General features: G+C 46.7%; 1 protein-coding gene across 8 annotated transcripts in view; it reads right to left on the reverse strand.

Annotated features, from left to right (window-relative positions):
* Positions 1 to 968: 968 nt before the first annotated feature.
* Positions 969 to 22,208, reverse strand: part of HIVEP3 (HIVEP zinc finger 3) — a 276,233-nt gene continuing 254,993 nt past the window's right edge. For 5 of the 8 annotated variants that reach the window (XM_072885469.1, XM_072885465.1, XM_072885467.1 and 2 more), the window contains 3 exons: positions 19,302 to 19,400; positions 10,187 to 11,247; positions 969 to 7,394 (listed from right to left, as the gene is read on the reverse strand). In XM_072885469.1, coding sequence (XP_072741570.1) covers positions 6,501 to 7,394; positions 10,187 to 11,247; positions 19,302 to 19,400 — 2,054 coding nt within the window. In that variant the 3' untranslated portion in view covers positions 969 to 6,500. The other 3 variants (XM_072885471.1, XM_072885473.1, XM_072885472.1) reach the window with 3 other exon arrangements.

A 22,208-nucleotide genomic window follows, 5' to 3' on the forward strand; every position in this document is an offset into this window, starting at 1 on the left:
TGCTTGCTGTACTGAGGCTTGCATTAGCCGGAGAGCATGATCAGAAAGGTCGGGGTTCACAGGGGTGCCGGGGTGCAGCAAGCCCCCGAGCTGCTCCCTGCAGGCAGGGCAAACAGGCAAAAGAGGATGAGGAGGGGAGCAGACTCCCTCCCTGCTCCACAATACCCTCTTTTGTGTTGCTTTCCCGTGACTAGCCCTGCAGCAGGGATGCCCCGGGCAGCAGGGCACGCAGCACGCTGGCACACTGGCTGGGCAGAGGAGACAGCAAAGGCTTGCAAAGCCTCTCCTCATCTCCCTGGCTACGAGCTGGGGTTGGAGCGCAGCCTCGCTGGATCAGGCCCTCGATGTATTTAACTTGGCGAGGATGTGCTGGGGAGAAACGCCCAGATGTGCCCTGGAGGGGGAAGGACGGTCTGGAGGGATGTGACAAGGAGGGAGTGAGGAAGGCAGCCCTCTCAGCTCACTGGCAGGGCACGCTGCTTCCCCTGGCAGCAGAAAACCCAGCAAGACCCCCATAACGTATGCGGCCACCACGAGATGCTGTGCAGCATCCCAGGTTTTGGGGAATCCAGCAAGGAAGGACACCTCTTAAAAAAATCAAACCCAGTGATGGCTCCTGCAGATGGTCTCTGATCAGTGCATCTGATGGTCTCTGAATTCAGTCCGGCCTTTGCAGAGCCCCATTGGAGCATCCACGATGTCGCTTTGCTTCACTATCTCTGCACTGCAAGGAGGAAATACTGAAAAAAACATGTTCGTGGCATTTCTGTTATGGCAGCACTTTACATGCAATTGGGTTGTTTCGGCGGCGATTGCTTGGGAGGGGTGGCTGCAACTTAACACTGGTTTATCCGAATTCGCCTCCATCATTTTACAACCCAGGTCCCTGACTGTGCTAAATAAAATGAAAATTAAAGACTGCCAGTCATGCAAGTAGTAATATGTTGGGACTTTAAAATTTATTCCAACATGCTATTTTTTTAAAAATACGCTCAGACTGAGCAGACAATCTGAGCTGTAGTAAAGGCAATATTATACTTGTAAAAACTTCTCATTCACAGTACAGATGTCATTTACAATAAGGGTCACAAACATCAAATACTGAGTATTTTTTCTTCTTTTTTTTGTTTTGTTTTGTTTTTTTTTTGTGGTTTTTGTTGGTTTTTTTTACATCAGACTGTGCTTTTACCTGCATTTTTTTTGCACTGATATAACCATACAGACATTGCAAGATGCAAGTGTAGAAACTGGAGTTAAAATAAAATTACAGGCAAAACTACCAAATTACATTGTACGCTGTACATATTTACAGTACCTTTTTTGGAATGTATTGCCATTTTAAGAACATATAGAAACTTTCTACAGACTATTCCACTTACAGAATACATACACCTTTTAGAAAAAAAGGCAAATATTTATCTTACATGAGACCATGTATATTAAATTTGCGTACACATTATTATTATTATTATTATTATTATTATTATTATTATTATTATTGTTTTGTACATTACATTTACTAAAGTGATCATAAGTGCCATCATATCTCAGTAATGAAAGCAGATTGGTTTTATGCCATCAGGACTGATTTTTTTTTTTTAATAATTTACAACATGGTTTTATTTGTAAATACTGTGCAATAGATGGAAATACCAAAAAAAAAGAAAACGAAAAGCACATGATGAAACCAAGTCAGCAAATGAAAAAAATTGCAAGAACAGCAGAAAAGGGCTAGATCAAATTGTCCAGGATTTTGCATGAAAACTGGAATAATTTTAATGACTTGTGTGTGACCAAGTGTATTGCTTGTTCAGGTGCTGTTTCTGTGGATTTAAAACAAAAATCAGGTAAAAGTGAAAGCTGGCTTAAGGGAAAACCAACTCCTTTGCAGATTTTATTTTTTGTGGAAGTGAAAGAAAAACGATGGGGAGGTGGCCAGTTGTGCCTAACATTGCTTCGATGGAGCTGATGGTCAACGACTGGAAGGGTGCATGGAGGCTCTACTCTGGCTGACTGCGGGTGGGCATCACCCAGCTCTGCCCGCAGGCATCTCGGGCCGTGCCCAGCTCCAGGGCTCAGCAAGCGAGCGGGCAGTGGGACCGACTGAGCGCTCGCAGCAAACCCTGGCGGCTTTGACAGGGCTGGAGCGAGCGCAGGGTTTGGGATCGTCAGGTGGCTTTTATCAGCGAGCCCGAGCACTGGCCGAGGAGTGTAACTTTATAGACACCAGGGCTGAAAATGTCACCCCTTAGGAGCAGGTGATGAAATACATTTCCCAGTCATAGGCTGTAAAGTCACAGCTACTTCATCATTACTTTTAAGAGTTTCCTGCTGCAGTTCCTGGGTATCCAGCCAACAACCTGTGAATAATTAGAGCTGGCAGAGATCTGCTTCAAGGCACGGGGTCATTTTGGGGAGCCAACTGCCCCCCACTCCTCTTCCCATAGTCTGCTCAGTCCTGCAAGACACTGAGCTCTGTAACGTTGATAAAGGAAGCTAAATTCATGCTTAAGCACAAAGAAGTTACTGAAACTCCAGAAATGCTTAAGCTTAAGCCAACGTACAAGTGCTTTATTAGCTCTGGATATAAGGCTTGGTACTTAACATGACTGCTTCGAGGAGTTATTTAAGAGCATGGGCCAAGTCCTCCATGCAGAATGATTTCTTGGATGCCGGAGCATCCATTTGCCATTGACTACCTGCATTCATGAGAGCTACACAAACAGCTAACCAGGGAAGGAAATATCAGAGTAAGGTTTTGGCTGATTAACCAGCTACGTAACAAAGAGGAGCAGCCAGTCTCTGGAGCCCACGTGCCTTCATGGACTGTAAATTTAAGAACCTCTGCCATAAGAAAAGCAGGAGGGTTTATTTCTACCTGCTGATGAAAAGGAAGGGCTGGGCTTTGGCTTTTAATTTGCCTATTTGCATTATTAATACATTCTCTTGCAAATAATACTGCTAAGTGCTCTACAAAGCATCTGTATAGATACAAACTTAGCCACTCCTGCAGCCCTTGTGGAAGGTAAATTAGGATTTATCACCCCTATTTTGCAGACAGAACAGACACCCAGAGTGGTATTAAAAGCTGTGACCTGCAAACAGCTTTCGCAAAGTGTGACACAGGGAAGCCAACAGGTGCTCCAGATAGGAAAGGCAGCCACCAGCGATGGCTGGGTCTTCAGCCCCGCTGTAAATAACGTGCAATTCTGAAAATCTGTGGAGCTGCACCACTGTGCTCCTTGGCTGAGTATGAGGCAGAGGGGAGACACGATTTGCACAAGGTCACACTATGATTTCACAGCAAGGCTGGGACAGCCCCTCGGGGATGCCCACCCTGCCCGCAGACGGAGATGCTGGTGCCGGCGCGGAGGAGGACACCCTTCCCGCGGAGCTCTGAGCTGTCAGTGTGATAATTAGCCCTTAAATATTTTGTGTGTGTGTGTGTGATCCTTTTTGCCTATCCAATAGGCCATATTGCGCCCGTTAGGTATAGCATGAAGCACCATTTCACCCCAGCCAGAGCCTCCCCCACGGTGCCCACAGCCGCTCTGCTGAGAAGCCGAACCGAGCCGAGACTCGGCACAGCCTTGGGGTTTTTTTGCCCATCTCCTGAGTTTTCAGCGGTCCCCACATGAACCCGCTCCGTGGCTGCCAGGTGGTGGGTATGGGATCTGAGCAGGGCATGGCCCGGGGAGCACCTCACTGCTACACAGCCCGTTCCCAAACTCCTCTCCCCACTTTTTTTTGGCCACAGGCGAAGGCATCCGGATGGTTGCAGACACCGCTGCCCCACGCAGCACCGGCTGCCAGCCCGGATTCTCTGCGGCTGAGATGCAGAAAGCTTCAACTCATCTTGAGGTGCTGGTGGAAAAGCTTTAAATAATAATAATAATAATAATAATAATAATAATAATAATAATAAACCACAACAACAAAAGCAAGAAACCAATGTAATGACTTCTGGGTTTTGTTGGGCTTTCTTTTTTTCCCCCTGTCCAGAAATGACAGAGGGAGAAAAGAAAACCCATGCAAAGTATCAACAGGTCAAGGATTAAAATACAGTTACAGAAAGAAGCCGAGCAAATTTGATCTAGCCCAAAGCTCATGTCAAATGCACCTAACAAAACCAGGATGTTGAGTGCACAACTGCTGCATTATTTTTCTTTATGTACAATTTCAATATATATATATATATATTTAAAAAAATTAAATAAAAAAAGCTACCTTGGAATAATGTTAAGAGTGTGACAAGGGCAAGGGGGGAAAAAGTGGCAGAAGCCAGGAAAGTCAAAACTGTTGCTAGATTTGGTGGATGGTTTCCAGGGATGCTCACACTGATCCTGGCTGAGCAGTCCACTCCGAGTCATCTTGATATTAAGCACATGCTTAAAGCCTGAGTAGGATTTAAGCTGGTGCTTAAGAGTTTCACTGAGCGGAGTTGCTACGCTGAACTGAACTCCCAGCCCCTGCTCCTGCCATGGGATCTGGCTGGGTTTGAAAGCAGGACCAGCTTCCAGGCTTGGGGCCAAACAGGGGGAGATGGGAAAAAGGGAAACTTGATAAAAGTGCTAATGAAGGTATAAATGGGTTCTGGATGTTGTTTTGGTCAGTGTCACAGCCTTAATGTTATTTCCATGATATCTTCTTTTATACTTAATTCCCTTTACAAGAAAAGGAAAAAAAAAAAAAATCACAGAAGATTATTAAAAAATTTATATTATTTGCCCGTGAAACGGGAACAGTTCATAGCTCATCAAGTCTGGCAAGGAAATATGTTCTCATTCAGGGTTTTATTTGATTTCTTTTAATTTTTATTTTTTATTTTTTTAAAAAGTGTATTACGTACCCGATAAACTGGAACAGCTCTGAAAGAAGAAAGAACTGGTCCACTGGTTAAATATTTATATCTTTTTTTGTTGTTGTTAAAATAAAAAAAAAAGAGCTTTGTACAGATTCGATAGACCAGAAAACCCTCTGAAGTAGTAAAGAGCCTGCTGTCTGCTAGGGCAAACATGTATCGAACATTTATATTTTAAAAAGTGTGTTAACATGACAGAGAGGAATGGCTCCATCGGGTCTCTCTGTATTTGGTATCATATCTATTGGCAGTAGAGGCCATTGCTCCGCTACGGATGGTCATAGTTAAAAATTTGCTCTGGAAAAAGTTACTGTGTATGCATAACAAGCTGATTGCAAATATTAACCACTCAGCATCATAACTTTTTTCTTCCAAAACACCAAAAAAGGACCCATCTGCACAATAAGGACTACGTTTGCGACATTCCGCTTAAATAAATAAATAAAATTAAAATAAGACACAGAGTCACTTGTGAGTTATAGAGCCACAGGCGTGCAAACGAGCAGAGCACAAACTACTCCTGCATCCCTAGAGCTCAACGAAGCCAAACCAGCGAGGACTGAGCGGGGATGGGATGGAGGGAGCTTGTCCGCAACTAAAAAATTAGAGAGGAAAAATGGTTGCAAGGCTGAGTTTACTTCCACTTTTAAACCAAGGGAGGGTGTTTACAGAGGGCTTCCAAACCCCAGAAAAGAGGGGCTCTCAGGCACAAGCATGACTTTGCCGGGGCGATGCGGGAGGCATCGCGGAGCGGCCGTGCACGCGGGGAGCGGGCGCGGGATGGAAGGATTAAAGCAAGCAGGAGGCTGGCTCGTCCAGCGAGAGACACCATTCCTGGCACTGGGTCTACATTCGATACATTCCTATGTTCTTGCAGTTAAATCTTTGAAGAAGAACCTTTTTTTTGTTCCTTTTTCAAAAAGTGCTTTGATGGGTTCTGCAGGAGGGAGGGATGCTCAAGATACATTTTCTCTTTTGAGTGACAATTTCTCTCACTGTGAACGAACCTCCCCCTACTCAAGGAAGTGCTAGTTTCATTTACAAGTTCAGGGTAAACACGTTTTTCAAATGTAAAGCAGTCTCAACTGTTTAAAGCACAACCATAGGCAATCAGAGGGATGCGAGAAAAAAAAACCAAGCACTTTGCGAGAATTAAATAAAGCATGTAATAAATACGAATCATAAACTTCTGTACACAGGAGCAAGGATTTGGGTTTTTTTTAATCATTTAATCAATATAAAAAAGTTTTTCTGTTTTGTTTTTGTTTTCAGTGCATCTTCTTCCTCTTAAAATGCTTAACCCTTTCCTTTCTGCATCTCTCAGGCCCATAATAACGCACACCTAAATGGCAAAAAAGACAAGGTCTAACAAACCCCTTTCCAAAAAACTCTAAAAAAATATTCACAGCCTCAAACATTTTTGTACATTTCAAGCAACAAAAGGTATAGAAAAAGGCACAAGTAACTGCATACATGTGGAGATAATACCAGACTGGAACAAAGAAAACCAGGAATCTTCCATGGGTTTGGTCATTCACTAGAGTGCTTCTTATAGCAATGATTATACTAAAGGAAATAGTGTTGAAAATGTCTGTTGATTTTACATAGGAAGCCTAAAGGTGGAACAGATGGTGGAGGCTTAAGTACTTCCCGTGGTTTCATCCACCTTGTTTTGAGTTTGACCTAAATCTGCATGCTCTAGGTGTGGACTGCTCTTCCTGGAGGTTCCCCCTTGATGACTGGGCTCTCCAGAGAGGTTTCTCCTCCGGACAGAGAACGGCTGGGCGTGCGAATGGCTTGATGAGGGCTCTGAGAGGCAGCCAGTGCTGCTACTTCGGTCCAACGGCTGGGAGGGGAGATCTGAGATGAAAGTGCAGGATGATTCAAAAGAAGTGCTCGAGCTGCCAGATTGCTTCTTGCCCGTTTTTTTCAAGGGTTCTTCCCCGCTTGTCGAAGGCTTTGGAGAGTGCTCGTCGGTTGTGCTGGGCCTGGCTGGGGATGCCGAGCAGCCTGCCTGCTCTGCGTGGCTAGACTCAGCGAACATTTTTACCCTGTATTCCTCCTGGTCTGTCTTTTGCTGAAGCTCACTAGTCCTCATTTTCTCTTCTAAGTAACCACTGCTCGTAAGCTCTGGGGGCAGTGTGTATTTAGAAACCTTTGCAACAGGGGAGACAAGTGCCGATGACGGCTCCCACGGGACCTGTGGTTCCTCATCCCTCTCGGGAGCGCGGCTGAACTCCGCAAAGCTGCTGCCACCAGAAGCAAAGTATTCCGCTTGCAGGGACACAACTGAACTGGGCACCAAGCTAGGATGGGTGCTTGGCCTTGCCTGGACCATCTGGATACCCCCAATGGGAATCATAGGATACGGGGTCCTGGTGAGCTGCTGCGAATGCAATGGGAGATGGCTGAAGACATTCTCCTCCCCTCGGCTGGGAGCATGGACATGTATTTCATGAGGTGCCTGCAAGGGTCTGGAGCAGACGGGTTGTGTGACGCCAGGTGAGCATGTTGGGCTTCGTGGTTCTATCTTCTGCACCGGACAGGGAAAAGAAACAGATGAATCAGTGCAACATACAACTTACAGCATTAGCATCATTAATGCTCACTATAAGGATTGATTTTGTTAACATTTTATTCTAATTTGAGGGACATCAATCAACTGAGGAAGATTTGGACCCCCAAACCTTTAAGGTAAGGAGCAACACAACCCACAGCGTTTGCCTTCTGGGTACAAATATGCCCACTGTCTGTTGGGTCACAGATCCAGAGCTTTAGTTCAGGCTTGGATCATTATAAAATCATAGAATGGTTTGGGTAGGAAGGGACCTTTAAAGGTCACCTAGTCCAAACCCCTTGCAATAAGCAGGGACATCTTCAACTAGATCAGGATGCTCAGAGCCCCGTCCAGCCTGACCTTGAATGTTTCCAGGGATGTGTCATCTACCACCTCTCTGGGCAACCTGTTCCAGTGTTTCACCACCCTCATCGTAAAAAATGTCTTCCTTGTATCTAGTCTGAATCTACCCTCTTTTAGTTTAAAACCATTACCCCTTGTCCTATTATCAGAATTGCCTCTGAAACCCTGGCAGAGGATGCCAGTGTTTCCTGCCATTCGAGCTGCTTTTGATCCTTTTCCGTACATGGGGTTTCTGAGAGCCCAGAATAATGTTATTTATTTTTATTGTACTTTCTTAAAGCAGGATTACATCCTTACAGCTGCTAATTGCAAGGATGTTTTGGACCTAGTGAGAGATAGTATTAACTCTCGTTTGACACAAAGCACACCCATCAGTGTGGTCCCCACCACCACCCTCATGGTGTGGTCTGTAGAAATCAAGGATTAAGACCCTACCATTTTACCTTTTCCTCTTTCTCTCTCGGTGCTTCACATAGTTTCCTAATGTACATCATGGAGAGATATGTGGCTAAACAGAAATGGATTAATTAGTGATGAGGTTATAACTAAACCCCTAAACAGGACTCCCAAGAAGAGGAAGCAACAGAAACTGAAATCAACTTTCCATTAAGATGGGGTTAGCTATAAAAATTTGAGGATTCACTGGAGGGCATATTTCTTTGTAGGATTATGGAGAATTGCCTGACCCTGCGCGCTGGCTCTCTATGAAGATGTGACAGAGGAAAGCAGCAAAAGAGAACAGAAGAGAGAGAAAGCAAGAGCCACTGAAGATAGTGTATACTTGGTCAGCAGTTACAAGCCCAAACACTTGCAAAATCTCACCTACTGTAAGAGCCAGTGGGAAGAGAGGTGGTCATGATCAGGCCTGATGCACAGACTTGGCAGAAAACCTTACACTGAAGCTAAGCTAAGATCGTCTCCAAGTTTCTAGCAACACATAGGGCACCAGTTTTGAGCACAGAGCTCCATTTGGGATCTGATAAATCCTCCTCTGATCTTTCTGTCTTTTGTAGCCTTACCAGGAACGTAATTTTGCAACAAAAGCCCAGCTGTCCATCTTGCTGATAAATGGAAAGTTTCCCATTCAGGTCTTTATTGTTGCTTTGGAGGAACATAAGAAAAGCAACAGTGGTGACTTTGGGTGCATAACAGGAGCAGGAAAATGGAGCAAAAAGGTATGTGTGTGAGAGCGTAAGTTAAAAGGTGTGAATGGGCAGATAAGCAGGGGTATACAATATTGTCTCCTACTGTAGACTAGGGAGCTTAGGGGATTTGCTACAAGTAGTGGCAGTAGGAAATTTTTCTGACAGAGATGCTTTAGAGTTGAAGGACCAGGGTTTCCACAGCCCTGAGATTCACCACAAGAAGTTAATTGACAGGAAAGGGAAATAGCATTAAAGTAAGCAAAAGTTTGGACCTAAAACAAAGGATAGTCTCTGAGAAGGTAAGATGAACACTCATAGCTGAAAGCAGAAGGAAGGCAGCGCCAAAAGACGGTACATTATCATAGACACGGACGAAACGCACACTGGGCAGCGTGGCTTTTCTGGAGAAGACCTGGGCCAGCATCTGCCGTGACAGGTGCTCCAGGTGTTGTATAAAGGCCTCTCTCTTCCCAGTGCAGTCCCTAAGGGCTCGAGTCTCTCCTCACACCAGTTTCACAGCAGAGCAACTCCAGCAACTGAATCTCATGTTCATCAGCATAAATTACAGGAGGGCCAGGCACTGCAGTAGAAATGGGAAACGTTCCACCAAACCCGACGTATAATTTGCCTGTAGCAGTGGGAGGAACATGCAATTTTCCTTTACCCATAGGATTTGGTATGTCCAGCAGAGAGATTAAATAGTTTTCTGGACCCAGTGGGAAACACTTCTCTGTGCTGAAGAGAGAAGTGAGATGAAATCAGAGATGTCCAAACAAACATTTCTCAGCAGTTAATATAACAGAGTTGGCTGCGTACATACATAGCCAGGGAGTCAGCAATAGAGTGCAGTGGCTAGTTCAGATCTGGTTCAGGTCACTGAGCAGTGAAAAATGGTCACAGCTTCACCCCAACTGGTGAAATCTCAGAAATGGGTATGAAATTCCCAGGAAAAAAAAGCCTTTTAGTGACAACTAGTAGTTATTAAGTGGTCATCCTTACTGCTTGTCTCAGCAGGAGACTGGTTGGGTCAGGAGTGTAAATAATCCCTTGGAGAAGGGACAACTTTATTTCTCTTCAACTGAGATGGGCAGGACCAAAATGGGTGCAAAACCCATTGCTGTCTGCTGTCACGTTTCTCTGGGTTACCTGTGACATCGGTCACAGTCAGAGTCACTGTGCACTTCTGCATTGCAACCTTCATTAAAAAAAAATCAGAGAACATACTGCAGGGACTAGAAGGGAAGAAGGCCTTGAACTTACCAGCTTGGACTCGTAGAGCTGTACGTTTTTGCCAAAGAACCTGTGAGGTAGAGGCATCGAAGATAATATCCCATGCTGGGCTTGATATGAGCTTTGAACTTTGTCATCTGCTGCTGATTTGCTAGTACCAGGCAAGTCCTCTTTCCCGGGGGATGGATACCTAGGCGACTCTGAACAGCCTGGAGACAAGACTTGCTTCAGCGATAAATATCTGACTGATGACATCTCTCTGCTCGGCGATGAGTGCCTCACAGGGGAGACTTCTCTTTCTGGTGGAAGGTATGTTCTTGGGGACAGTTCTCTTCTGGGGGAAAGATGCCTGCTGGGCGACAGCTCAAGTCTTGGTGACACACATCTCAGTGGAGATGCCTCCCTCCTGGGAGAGACGCGCTGGCAAGGGGACAACCCTCTCCCTGGAGACAGGCACCTTAGAGAAGACAGTTCTCCAGTTGGTGAAAACCGTTTCGGTGAAGTTTCATTTTTGGTTAATAGGTGCTTTCTCGCTAGCATTGGTCTGCTGCTGCCACCACCTCTGCCAGAGTCCTGGCTCGGAGACCACCTTTTTCTTGGGGAGGTGTCTTTTGAGGTCGACAGGTCCATAACTAAGGACATCTGTGGCCTTGTGACAGACTCTCTTTCAGCAGAAGCCAATTGTTCGGTGGAGGTCAAAGCTGGTCTGTGGAGACTCAAGAAGCTGTGGCACACAGCAATGTCACTGCTGTCTGCTGACCACTTTGTTTCCAGCCCTGAGGAGGAGGCCTGCTGGCCTTCACCTACTTTTTGGCTGCTGGAAACAGTTTCTTGGGCTAAGGACAATGCTATTTCGGTGCCTTCCTCTTGACAAGATGGAGAGCCACCTGAAGAGTGCATCGGGAGGGTGGTATGTTTGCCTTCTGGCAATTTTAAAGGTGGCTCATCTTGGCTCTCCTCTTCCTCCTCATCTTCCTCATCTTCATTGTCATCATCATCGTCAGATTCCTCTAGGTCTGAAAACTGGTGTTCCTCAATTGGCTCGGATCCCTCCCGCCCCTCAGAGTCCTGGAATAGGTCTTCACTGGTTCCTGAAGGGATGAGCAAACACAAAATAGAGTGTAAATCATACATACAGGGACTAATTTTGTGCTAACTCTGCTCAAAAGTTCTAAGAGGACAAGAGGAGAGAGGACCTGGCTATTTCCTGGATCTGATCATCTTGTGCTTTGAAACCTGCAGTCTTGCCCTCTGTGCCAACTCCACTCCTGATAACCCCAACAGATCCCAGTGAATCCCACCATTGGGACCTCCTGCTCTACCCTAATTTTGGTTCCAGCCATTGCTCTGTCAACACACGCAGCCATCGGTCCCTGCTTCTGCTGTACACCTTCACACACCCTGCCTGCCTTTCTCTAGAAATGCAAAAAAGGCTCTTAATAGATGAGGAGAACAGCAGCACTATCATCCTTTGGTGGGATTTTTATGACTATTTGTTGCAATGCTGCCTACAAAATATCTACAGCTGCCAAAGTATGGGAAGGTTTCTGGGATGACTGCTCCCATCCTCCACATGTTGGGCCTTTTCCTGCCTAGATTACGTGACAGTTAAACATTAGCGAGACTGGACTTTTTTAAAAAAGTAAACAATAGGGTTGAAAGAACCTCTGTGTGTTTTCCCTTATTTTGATAAATTCTAGCTATGATGCAGATGCTTCTTTGTGGCAAAGGCTTTTGCTGTCTATCTGTGGAAGGCCTTGCACAGGGATGCTTTGTTAATAAGAGCTTGTAAACAATAAGGAGTATGCAGAAAGCAAATTCTAAAGGATTTGAAATATATCTGCAGGTAAAAATACAGCATCTCTCTTCTACTTTAAGACCCAGCAGAAGCTTTCTGAGATCAGTATCAAGCTCCCAAGCAGATCGCTGCCGGCTCACCTGCTGCTCTGCTCTGCACTGAGAAAAATCTGCATTTCCCCATGCCAGATGTGCAGCGATGCTGGCAGAAATGCAAGCTCAGCCTGAAGAGGTCCATCGGGAACAGCCACTGGATGTCACTGTAGCTCAACAAAATTGCATTGTCAGGAGGCTTTCCTGCAAGGCCCCACTGCTCTGGAGGTGCTAATAAAATACCAGTTTCTCAAACTCTGTTTGTGCCAAGCACCAAGACGATGGGTGCAGAGCTGCTGGGAAACACTTGGTCCCCGGCTTTTGAAGGAGAACGCCTGGATGCTGTTTTGACACGTGCATGAAGCCAGGTAACTAATTGCAGCACTGCTGGCCTGTTTTCCCCGTCAGTTCAGCCTAGGACACTGTTTCTCCTCTGATGAACACTGGAACGGTTTTCCATTTAGAGCTGCCATCTGTCAGCAGGATGAGCCGGAGGGGAAATTAAACGGAGATAACCCTGAGGCTGAACCACACCTGCCTGCAGCAGGCAGGGTGGTTTTCAGAAGGGGACATGGCCACACAGTGAGAAGTCACTGTGATCTATGGATAAAAAGTCTAATTTTGTTTACTTTGAATAACAGGGCCTTACTAGTAAATGCTCATTAAGTATTTGGCATTAACAGTAAAATAAGACATGTATTTTACCATGGCTGATTATCCATCCAAGAGTCAGCCTGAAATACATCTCATTTGCTCCCCACCCTGTTTCAAAAGTATCTGTTAACTAGTCCATAAAGTGAGACCTCTTCACCAAGAGGCTGACTTGCATTGTGAAATGCTTGCATAATGATGGTGTTTGCTGGACCCAGGATCCAGTGGTAGTTGTTCGCTAACTCCCAAAGGAACTGACTTCAGAACAAACGTTATTCCAAATGACCAGTTCTCCCAGCTGTAGGATGAACTGTGCATATTTCTTGCTTGGAGAAGGAATGCATTTCACTACCAGAGCTATAAGCTAGTCCCTGTCTCTGGTTTCGGGGTTTGATGTCTATGGGCTTCGGGACGGAAAGACAGCTATAGCCTCAGCCTCCACTGCGTGGCTCTGAGATCCTTGTCCTGTGTGGTCTCCTTTTTTGGCCCCAATCACACAACAGACAGGCGCTGGCCAGGACAGAGAGCAAGGTCAGAAGTATGGAGTGAGGGAAACACGAAGCCAGCTCTGCACTGCGGAGTTGTTTGCATTTGCCACCAAGGGAAACATTTCAGTGGGTCCTGGGACAGCCCAAAGGGGTTTGCTTTGGCCTCCTAACATGTTCCTTGCAGGCAGAAAGAGAGCTTAGACCTGAGTCCTGGCTTCTTGCAACTGAAATGCATTTTGCTGAGCTAATGGGCAGAAAAAGGGCAAGTCAGGAGAAGACAGAGAGGGAGGGAGAGATGAAGGAAGGAAGGAGAGAGGGAACTAGTGAAAATGTGCCCTGTCAATGGCTTTGTCTGAGGGTTGCATTTCATTACACATGTGTTATTCTAAGGTTATTCTACCAAACTGGTGCAATCACACCAAGCAAAACCAATGCAGGAGTGAAGAATTATACTCCAGTCTCCTTTTATACCCTAACCCTAACCCTAACCCCTTACTTTCTCCTGCCCCTTAAATAGAAATAACAACAATCAAGTGAAATATAACTCTAGTTTAAAATAATCCAGGGAGTTTTAGGAACTGTTGCTCCCTCCCTGCCTGCCCCCAAAGGAGAGCATGGCAATCTTCCTGCGCTGGTTTGTGCCACATGGAAATAGCCTTTTTTTTGTTTTTTTTTAAATTAAAATAGTCCTTGCTAGGCTCTGTTCTGAGCGTCTTTGCAAAGAAGAGAGAAGACACTCTGCAGCTACACAGGGGAAGACTCTTTGCAATCTACTACTCTGAGAACAGGGGATGCGTGATACAGCGGTGATCTCTGATTTCTCATGCACCTTTCTGCCATTTTTACATTATTTTCTCATCCATCCAAATAGCCCCAACCATTACAGTACAATATAGGATTTTCTGACCATCTTCTTGGCTGCTTTGTTTAGTATTTGCTTGACATTTGTGAGCAATGGGCCTCTTTACTCATGAGGCAGAATATTTGAAATTGCAGCAGAAGTCCAGTGCTAGCTTTAACCAGGTGAAAAAGAAGCTGGAAGGAAAGAAAGGAAATGTCCTCCGGTACCACGCCTTCCCATTTTCACCTTTCTGCATTCCTTCCTGGCAGACCATCCTCTTTACACAAACACAAATGGTCTTCATCAATGGGAGGAAATGGGGACTGTATATTTTTTGTAATTCTAAAATTACACAGATTGCTTGCATAATGCAATAAAGTCCAGACAGTGCAACACATTCCAGCAAGCAGCCGTGCAGCCAACAGCAACAATGGGAGAGGAGTCCCTTCCGAAAGCTAATGGGTTCCTGTACTCTGCAGTCCAGGTAGGGCCCTTCCTTGCTAGGCTTAGCAGGTGTCCAACCACCATGTGTCCAGCCACAAGCAGTCAGGGACCAATGATTTAATGATGGCCAAAAAAATATATCCCAGCTGATGGTCCCATCCTTTCCGCTGAGTGCTCTCCCAGCTGACCTGGGGATGCAAGGCAGACATTTCTTGGGCTTTTGTTTAGACCTACGCTTTCCATGAGGCCAAAGGCTGAGACCAGTTCAGTCCCATCACGTGCCAGACCTCCGTTTTCGCAAGCAGAGTGCTCCCATCAGCTTACAGCCTGGACAGGCTTTCACACTGCTGGCACAACACGCTGCTGAGTGCACTACTATTAACCCTCTATGAGCCCAGGGATGAATGACTGAAGGAAATCATGAATGAAAGCATTCCCCTGGGCTGGTGAAGTGAGCCCTTGCAGTTCTGTCCTCAGAAGCCTGCAATTATGTGTAACATAAATAGGACTTCTGATTTGCAGGTTTTCAAAAGTCACACTCAATTAATATGATTCATTAGTTCTAATTGACTATAATGGAAAGGTTTAAAATAACAGTTGTTCTTTTCAGAGTCATGCAACCAACATTTCAGGAGCCACTTTCCTCTTTCCCCATCTAGCTTTGATCTGCAGAAGCGTCACTGATGGGTGGTATAACAGCAGGAAGAGATTTCTGGAGACCATCAGCTAATCAATTATTTTAAGTGAGTTCCTGGGCTGAAGGAGTTCTCCAGCAATCCCACACAGGAGCAGCATCCTGCTGCTCACACCATGCCAACACTTTTCCCTTGGGGCAGCTACTGCAAAATCCCCAACTAGGTTTTCTTTTGGCCATCCCCTCCTTTGGAATAGCCACGGCCAAGTACAGCATGTCTCTGGCTGATCGAAAGGTTGCTCTGAAGAGCTGGAGAAAAGCCAAGAGTTCAAGTAGATTTAAAAGGAAGAAAGCCATGCCTTGAGGCAGAGCGGCACACTGTTGGCCAGGTCAGATGTCCTTAGCCTTTGTTAGATATTTATTCTGTGTGGCCTGGGAGAGCCCTTTGACCATCCCTGTACATGTCAGGAAAGGCACTATGAAAGGGGGCACGGGTGTCTGGTAATGCCATAGGGCTCTTTCTCCCATGTCCTCGTCCCCTGACTACACCTGGCCTGAACCAGAACCTAAGCTTGAAAGGGCATGGTACCACTGCACTGGGGGATCACTGGGACTGGTTAACTAGTGGGACTCCTCAGATATGTCCTACAGGTTCTCTGCTGGCAAGTTGAGCCGTGGTCTGTTCAGGTCAAGGACAGTCACATCAGCCCTCCAAGCCACATTTGGCCCAGGACAGTAACACAAGCCCTGCAGCCCCATCAGATTGCTCTGTAACTTCACCTCTGTGCCTCCAAAACAGGGTGACCACATCCAACCTCCTCTGCAGGGATGGTCCCAGGGCCATGCTAATTCCCAAAGTGTGCTCAGCATTTTTTTGGAAGTGTGGTAGATGGCCTGAACCACAGATGTCTTGTTGATCACTCCTGCAATTTAAGTTGAGACGGTGGCATGCCAGTGTCTGCAAATGTCCCCAGCACAGTTTAATTAACCAGCGTGGAGATACCCTAAGGGTACAGCACACTGCAGAGGACAGCATTTCTGAGCTTCAATATTCAAAACCTGAGACTTAAAGCACCTTGGAGGGTCCCAGCAGCCAGGGCTGCCCAGCAGGCACAGCCTCCCCAGCCCTGTGAACCACCTGCACCACGAGTTCCCTTTGCAGCACGAAGGGCTGCAGCCTGCAGCAGAGCAAACCCCGTTCCCACCATGGGATATGTAGGGAAACACACTTAGTGATTTTTAACTACCTATGAAGCAGGAAGCATGTGACACTGCCCATGTCCCGGGAACCAGCCCCTTTCCCAATAAAGCCTCTGATGGGCTTGACCTCAGCAGGGGACTGGGGTGATAAGCACTGTTTGTTGTTCCTGCCGAGTTAACATTCCCTGGCTCACAGCGCCGTCTCCAGAACTTGCTTAGCTGATGTTCACTTTATAAAAATAACCGTGGCGCCATGTGTTTTATGAAGTTCATTTTAACCCATTGTCAACAAACCCTTGTGGGCTGTGGCAGAATGAATCCCAGGGATGGAGGAATCAAAATTGTTTGGAGTGAGACGGGGGGTGAAACAGGAAACAGGGGAAAAATGCTAAAGACAGCCACAAGAGCTGCTTTCATACTGGGATTTCTGGGGTGGCAGCCAGGAAGGGTCACTGGTGTCATGACCAGCCTGCAACACAATGCAAACAGAAAACACCACCCTGCTCTGTGGCACTGTTTTATCCAGGAATAAACACACTGTGACAGAGACAGACCTGTGCTCCCGAGCCTCTCTTCCCTCTACAGCTGGTATGTGCAGCGTTTCCTATAAATGCAAAGACCCACTGAATGCAAATGCAGATGACCCAAAATTTCACAAGGACTTGAGATCTGCTACCCCTAAGGCTTCTTCCCCATCATTCCTGTGCTGCAGCTCCAGCCCCGAATAGTCAGGGTCTTGCTAAAGGAAACAGAATAACAATTGTAAAAACATCTAACTGTTCCCTGGAGACACATAACCTAACCCTTCACAGCTGTTGGAGCACAGCCTCCAATAATTTGGGTAAAATATCTTTTTCTAGCTCAAACAGCTAAGTATACATGACACTTCCCCATGTTCCTTGATCTCCCAGCTTGGAGATCTTCCTCACCTTTCCCTCAACGTTTCTGATGCAGACAGGAGTGCTTACGGCCACCATGCTCCTGCCTGATGCTGCCCAGCCTCCCAGGAGGAGATCTGCTTCTCGGGATGATTTCAGGAAAATTCAGCTGCAGATACTATAAGCCAGGGCGGAAATTACTAAATAAGAGAGTCATGTGTCCTTCTCAAAGAACAGACAGACTCCTGAATTTACAGAGCCTTGAACAGACTTTGTGTGTGTGTGTGTTTGTGCATAAGTAGAATCATAGAATCATGGAATCATAGAATCATTTAGGTTGGAGAAGACCTTTAAGATCATCAAGTCCAACCATTAACCCAGCACTGCCAAGTCCACCACTAAACCATGTCCCTAAGCACCTCATTCAAACGTCTTTTAAATACTTCCAGGGATGGTGACTCCACCACTGCCCTGGGCAGCCTGTTCCAATGCTTGATAACCCTTTCAGTGAAGAAATTTTTCCTAATATCCAATCTAAACTTCCCCTGGCGCAACTTGAGGCCATTTCCTCTCGTCCTATCACTTGTTACCTGGGAGAAGAGACCGACCCCACCTCTCTACACCCTCCTTTCAGGCAGCTGTAGAGAGCGATGAGGTCTCCCCTCAGCCTTCTTTTCTCCAGGCTGAACAACCCCAGGTCCCTCAGCCGCTCCCCATCAGCCTTGTGCTCCAGACCCTTCACCAGCTCCGTTGCCCTTCTCTGGACACGCTCCAGCCCCTCAGTGTCTGTCTTGTAGTGAGGGGCCCAAAACTGAACACAGCATTCGAGGTGCGGCCTCACCAGTGCTGAGTACAGGGGACAATCCCTGCCCTAGTCCTGCTGGCCACACTATTTCTGATACAAGCCTGGATGAAAGAAATAAGCAGGGGAGTCAGGTTAAATGTATCTTCTCATAAAACACTCAGAATAATGCCATTAAATGTCAAAGCACCATGTTATTTTAGTTTTGCTGGCCTTTTCCCTACTGAGAAATCTTCCAGATCATTTCTGACCTGGGTGATTCACCTTCATCCTACACATGGAAAAGACCCGTGAGAGTGAAGGATGAGGGAAGCACCTGCCCCCATGCTGCTCACACTCCATCCTGCTATGCTGAGGTCTGCAGCAGTGGTGCAGGGCCCAGGCTGGGTCTGCCTGCAGAGATGGGAGCAGCTCACGCATGCACCAGTCCCTCCAGACGCAGCCCAGGTTTGCACTGGTAATTTGGAGTCCCCTGGGATCAGCCAAATACAGTAAGATGGGCAGGTCCCTAGAAGATGATCCTTATGGAAAAGTCCTTCTCTGAGACCCTTTCAGGAAGAAGGTATCCCCCGAATCATTAATGCTCCTGTATTGCTGGAGTGCATCCCCTCTGCAAGAACATCACCACAGCCTGCACAGGCCATGCACCGAAGGGTCAGCCCTGCGCTCATGCTCAGCACTTCAGCTCCAGTAAAATATGCTGACAGATCATAACCAGGGGTGCCAGGATTGATTTTTCTCCTTCACCCACGACACTGTGCTTGCAGCAGCAAAGTCGGGTTCACACCCTCATGCAATGCATCCTTGGGGGTGGGTCTCATTTTGCTGCTTCAGAGACTCCCTCTACGGCCAGGAGAGACCCAGGCTCTTCCAGAGCACGGCAGTCAGGCTCCTGAACTCCCTGCTAGAGATGATACCCTGAAATACCAAGAATCACCTTCTCACGCCACAGATCCACTATTCATTATTATGTATATAGCCCACATGCAGAGCGCTGGGCCAAATGCAGGATGCTCCCTACCCATCTGTTTACCCTTGCCTCTATCTGCAGCCAGACAAAATACTTCAGACAAACATGCACAATCCCCAGCAGGGAGACACAGGCCCACAGACTGTCCCACAGATGCAGACTCCCATGATGGCCCCGTAACCCACCCCATGCAAGCAGAAATCCTCCCTTAGGTGCTGGAAGGAGCCTGGGGTGAACAAAACTGCTCCACATCTTTGAAAGGATGATCTGCGGAGCACTTCTCCTGCCTGAACAGATACTGCCCTCTCTTAGCAGCAATAGCAGGTTTATAATGTGAAAGATTTTACCTTCTTCGGCTTCCAGATCCACCAGTGAAGATACCAACACGCCCATCTCCTGACATTTTTTGCTGTGGGCCTTTGACTTCATATGTTTAGTCAGATTCCCTGAAAAGAAGCAGAAAACATATTTTGGTCAATATGGCTCTTTTTTTCCTTCTTTTTTTTTTTTCCCCCAAGCTCAGCAGTAACAAGTTAAATAATTTGGCTCTGAACCAGACAAAGGAAGCCTCTTACACTCCCCAAACCACTATCCATTGCAAATATCCTGTGACACAAGGCTAAGTCCTCCCTTTCATTCCTTTGCTGCTGCACTGGAGTGGAAGAGGAAGTGCTGTCAGGGTTGTGCGAGCTTTCAGGTATTGTGCAACCTGAAAAAAACAGCTGGGGTACACATTTCGATTTGGGGGGAAGAAAAGTCCTGGATTGCTTTCAGCTGTGGTGGTGCAGCAAAGAAAAATGGTAGGAAAGCAGGGAAGAGAAACACATCTCAATCTAGCATCAACTCTCTCCTCATTCCAGCACACAGGGTTACCTGCCTGGAGGTGAGGAGCTTCTTAGCACCACGGGGCAGACCGGTACTACCAAAACAAGTGCTCAAGAGGCCAGCAACAGGGAAAACCCTACAATCACCCTCTCCCCCTGCAGGATGGCTCAGATGCTCTGGCATGCACCAAAGTGCCAGGCAAAAGTTCTCAGCTCCCTGGAGCAGGACGAGTCATGGATACCCTGTGAAGCCCTGTGTACCAGGGCCTGGCAGCACTGAGAAAACCTGCTGAGCACTAACGAGGCTTCCTCAGGGCCAGGATGGAGAGAGCAGCCCCTGCAAGGCGGAGTCCAGGATGTGGGGGCATTGGTTATTGCTCTGAGACAGTGTGATGGGATAACTCGTGGGCATGCCAGCCTCACAGGGCACCTCTCTCATTCTAACTCCCAAATTACAGGCAGGTTAATTAGACAGTTATTAACCCTACTTATATCCAAGGGAAATGCTGAACAAAGGGGGGAACCTTTGTTGAGGGGGAAAAGGTGGAACAGAGAGAAAAATAAAGGGTAGGAGAAATAAAGAAAAAATGTCCCATTTTTTCCTTTGCTCTGCTACACCTCTTTATGGGCTGAGCTGTTGATGAGAAGAAACCTGGGCCCTTGCTGAAATTCCACCGAGGGCTGTTTAATTTCCCAGCACAGCCCAGGAGCTGGCTGAGCACTCCAAATTCACTGCAGCAATATGATGGGCCATCAGCCTTCCTGTTAGCTAACACTTGAGAGTAGTGCTGAACACGAGGCCTGTTTTTCTCACCAAAAAAAAAAAAGAAAAAAAAAAATTGAGGAAAAAATGAATTCTCACACTTTATTATAACCTTCAGCTGAGGACTGAGGTCCCTCAGCTGGTATCCTGCAATCCAGAGTCCCCTGGTCCCTGAGCTGGGTGGGAGTATGGAGGGCCTCTACCAACCTCTCCTCCCGCTGCTCCGGATAGTATAAGTAAATAAGCAACTATTCATTGGAGCAGAGAATCACCTGTGATGCCCTCACATCTCAGAAGAGTGCCATAACCATCTAGCTACCAAGTTAGTTTCTCTTTAGCCCATGAATTATTTATTTACCCCATTTTATACAAAATGGAATAGCTCCAACAGGAAAGACCAAGAGAGACAAAGGCTGACTATATATCCTTGTGTATCTGGCACCCATCTAGGATGTGGATTCAAAGGATATTTAATAATTTAAATGCAGCAAACCAGCTCCAATAAGAGAGATTTATTATTTTAAAACTTCATGCTAAATACCCTTAGCCCCATGGTTAGGACGCTCAGGTATGAGGATGAGGGCCAGCTTGGCTCCGGTCCTTGCTCCGAATCAGACCTTTTTTTCTCCACTTTGGATCAGGAGTTTTGTTGTGGACCCAAAGACACCCAGTCAGACAAGAGCATGCTCTCATGGACACCACTGGTTCCAGTGAATCACCATTGTTTTAAAGTGAAAAACTGTTTCACCAAAAAGTATGCGACGAGTCCAAATTGTGGCCTCATGGAACTGGAATTTAATTTTGGACCTAACTAGCAAAAAGACAAACTGACTCAGTCTGTTGAAATCAAACCCTGCTGCTGCTGCCTGTCCATCATGGCACATCACATCTTGGCTGGCAAAAATGACCCATCTTTGCTCAGTTACCACAGCAAAATCCCTAACTGGATTCCCTCCAATAATAATAAACACAGAAAATAAGCCCAAGTAAATGCTTGGTGTGAGCAGGGGGTTGTTGGTTAAACTATGGTCTGTAGCACCTCGGGAACTCATCTGTGATCCTCACGGTGGGAAGAGTCGGGATGGGAGGTCGACCAGGCATTTTGGTGCTACTACATCCCCAAAAGAAGCTAATAAATTCACTGCGCTGCTGCATCTGGCTTTGGCTAAACCAGGAGGGCATAACATTAATTACTTGGGGGAGGCTGTTGAATGCAATGTTTTGGGCAAGACTGCAGCCACCCCCTATTCGAGGGAAGGACTCTAGTCCTCAGAGTCACACAGCAGCCACCTTGGCCACTTCAGGTGTCCGAAAGCTGGTTATACACATAAGTCCTCCCCGCTGCCTTAGCTCCAGTGCTGTTCACAGTGAACACACACTCTCCCTTTGCTGCTGCAGGATCTGGGCACACACGGGGAGCCCAGCTGGCTGCTTCTGCAGCCTGCAGCTCTCCGCCCATCACTTGATTGCACCTCTGCTTTGACTCAGCTCCACCCTGAGCAATGGTTCGGGTTGACAAGCTCTGCCAGAAGCCATCAGTGTCACTTCCTTTTTTATTTTCTTTCACTGGAGGCAATTGTCCTTGTGCAAGGCAATGCCATGGCTCTTCCTCTTCCTTCCCCACCCAGGCTGCCTGCACAGGCGTGAGCTGGAAGTCACTGCACAGG

This window comes from Ciconia boyciana, chromosome 21, assembly GCF_034638445.1.
Source record: "Ciconia boyciana chromosome 21, ASM3463844v1, whole genome shotgun sequence".
Classification (NCBI taxonomy): Eukaryota; Metazoa; Chordata; class Aves; order Ciconiiformes; family Ciconiidae; genus Ciconia; species Ciconia boyciana.